Below are 2237 nucleotides of genomic sequence, written 5' to 3' on the forward strand. Positions count from 1 at the left end.
CCCTGAACTCCAGGTGTGCCACACCAGCTGTGGGGGTGTTTGGGTGTGTGGTGGCACTTCTGACATGTGGATTTGTGCTGCTGTTACCAGCTCTGGTGGTTTTTTGGGGGGTTTCTAGGGAGTGCGTGGAGTATGTGAAGAGCTTCAACATCCCCTTGCTGGTACTGGGAGGAGGTGGTTACACGGTCCGCAACGTGGCACGATGCTGGTGAGTCTCTTCTCTGCTAGTTGGAGGCCACTGGTTAAGCAGTTGCTGTGGGCTCTGTCCCTGAAGCTTCCTCTGGATTGAGCTCCTCTTACTCCGTGTTTCCAGGACTTACGAAACGTCGTTGCTCGTAGATGAGGCCATTAGAGAAGAGCTCCCGTACAGCGGTAAGCTGTGATTCTCCCTCATTAGCTGAGCTGAAGTATTTGTTGTATCAACTGATGAATTAACATTGACCAGAGATAAGACCAGGCCCAAAGTGACAGCACTTTCTGATCTTAGTGGATGAGGCCATTAGCGAAGAGCTCCCGTACAGCGGTAAGCTGTGATTCTCCCTCATTAGCTGAGCTGAAGTATTTGTTGTATCAACTGATGAATTAACATTGACCAGAGATAAGACCAGGCCCAAAGTGACAGCACTTTCTGATCTTAGTGATGGCCTTAGTCATCTCCTCCCACCTGCTTGTAGGCTTTGCTGGGCAGACATGCCCTTGCTGTGCCACGTATCATTTAATTTGGGTCCTTTCCTGTGCAGTGACCTAGCGTTGCCTTTGCTCACACTGTTGTCATGTATCATTGAATCACAGAACCCCAGGTTGGAAGGACCTCAAGGATCATCAGGTCCAGCTTTTCTTGTCAAAGCCCCATCTAGAGCACCTGGCCCAGCCCCTGTCCAGATGAATCTTAACCGTGTCCAATGTTGGGGACCCTGCCCCCGCCCTGGGGACATTATTCCAGTGGCTGATTGTTCTTGTGAAAGTTTTCCTCTTGCGTCCCATCAGAATCTCCCCAGGTGTCGCTTGTCCCCATCGCATCTTGGCAATTCTACGGGGCTCCTTGTCAAAAGGGAGTCACCACCTTCGTTGTGGCCACCCTGTAAATAAGGGGACATGATGACAAGGTCTGCCTTGAGCCTCCTCCTCTCCAGGCTGAACAAACCCAGTTCTCTCAGCCTGTCCTCCCATGGCAGCTTCCCAGTCCTTGGATCACCTTGGTGGCCCATCTCTGGACCACCCCCACACTGGCAACAATCCTGTTTGTACAGCGGGGACCAAGACTGAACCCAGTACTCCAGGGGTGGCCTGACCAGTGCTGAGCAGAGTGGAATCACGACTCTTCCTCTCTGCCGGTGTTACCCTCCTTGATGCAGCCCAGTGTCCTCTTGCCTTTCCCTGCTGCAGCAGCGCTGTCCACTCAGAGCGAGCTTGTTGTCCACCAGGATCTGCAGGTCCCTTTCCACAGAGCTGCTCCCCAGCCGGGCAGATCCTGGCCTGTGCTGCCATCCTGGATTGTGTGTTCCCAGGTGGAAGTTCTTACACTGTCCTTGTAGAACTTCATCAGGTTCTTCTCAGCCCACTCGTCCAGCCCATCCAGCTCTGCCTGCAGGGTGACTCTCCCTTCCCAAGAGTCCACTTCCCCACTTGGTTTGGGATCATGTATGATATAAGCCCTCGTGGTTGCGGAGCTGTACACCGTGACACCGTGGTGCTTTTCAGGGCTGGTCACCCTTGGTGTGGGAGCGAGCGAGCTTTGCTCTCTGCGGCGCGGCGCAGACTGCTGGGCTCTAACTCTCCTCCTCGTCCCATCACAGAGTACTTTGAATACTTCGCTCCAGACTTCACCCTCCATCCCGACGTCAGTACAAGGATTGAAAACCAGAACTCCAGGCAGGTGAGTGCTCGCAGCTTTATTGCAGGGTCAGAGACATGCTTCCAGAGCCCTGTGGGTGCCGCTCTGTCCTCTGAAGCCAGGGAGAGCCCTGGCAAGGAGTCCTTGTGGGGCAGAGACTGATGGAAGCAAGCCGAACCTTTCCTCTGGGATGTCAGAGAGTCTCGTTGTACCTGAGAACCTTGCTGGGTTGTCTCACTGTTTTCTGTCTACTTGTGGATCGCTGGTGGAATTAACTCTCCCACCTCCTCGGGTCTGATAAACAGCTTGTTGCACAGATTTGTTTCATGGCCCCCACCCAGCCCTGCTACCTGCTCCCATCACCTGGCAGTGGTAGGCCTGTGCGCTGCCGCGGCTCCCACTG

The 2237-nt window shown here is 54.2% G+C and overlaps 1 protein-coding gene across 1 annotated transcript in view; it reads left to right on the forward strand.

Moving 5' to 3' along the window:
* Positions 1-118: 118 nt before the first annotated feature.
* The window catches only part of LOC104489205 (histone deacetylase 3), a gene marked incomplete at both ends in the record, with an annotated part of 2418 nt that continues 299 nt past the window's right edge, over positions 119-2237 (forward strand). The window contains 3 exons of the mRNA XM_010131342.1: positions 119-208; positions 314-372; positions 1797-1876. Coding sequence (XP_010129644.1) covers positions 119-208; positions 314-372; positions 1797-1876 — 229 coding nt within the window. The remainder of the gene's footprint in view (positions 209-313; positions 373-1796; positions 1877-2237) is intronic.

The sequence above is a fragment of the Buceros rhinoceros genome, unplaced genomic scaffold (genome assembly GCF_000710305.1).
Source record: "Buceros rhinoceros silvestris isolate BGI_N320 unplaced genomic scaffold, ASM71030v1 scaffold44332, whole genome shotgun sequence".
NCBI lineage: Eukaryota > Metazoa > Chordata > Aves > Bucerotiformes > Bucerotidae > Buceros > Buceros rhinoceros.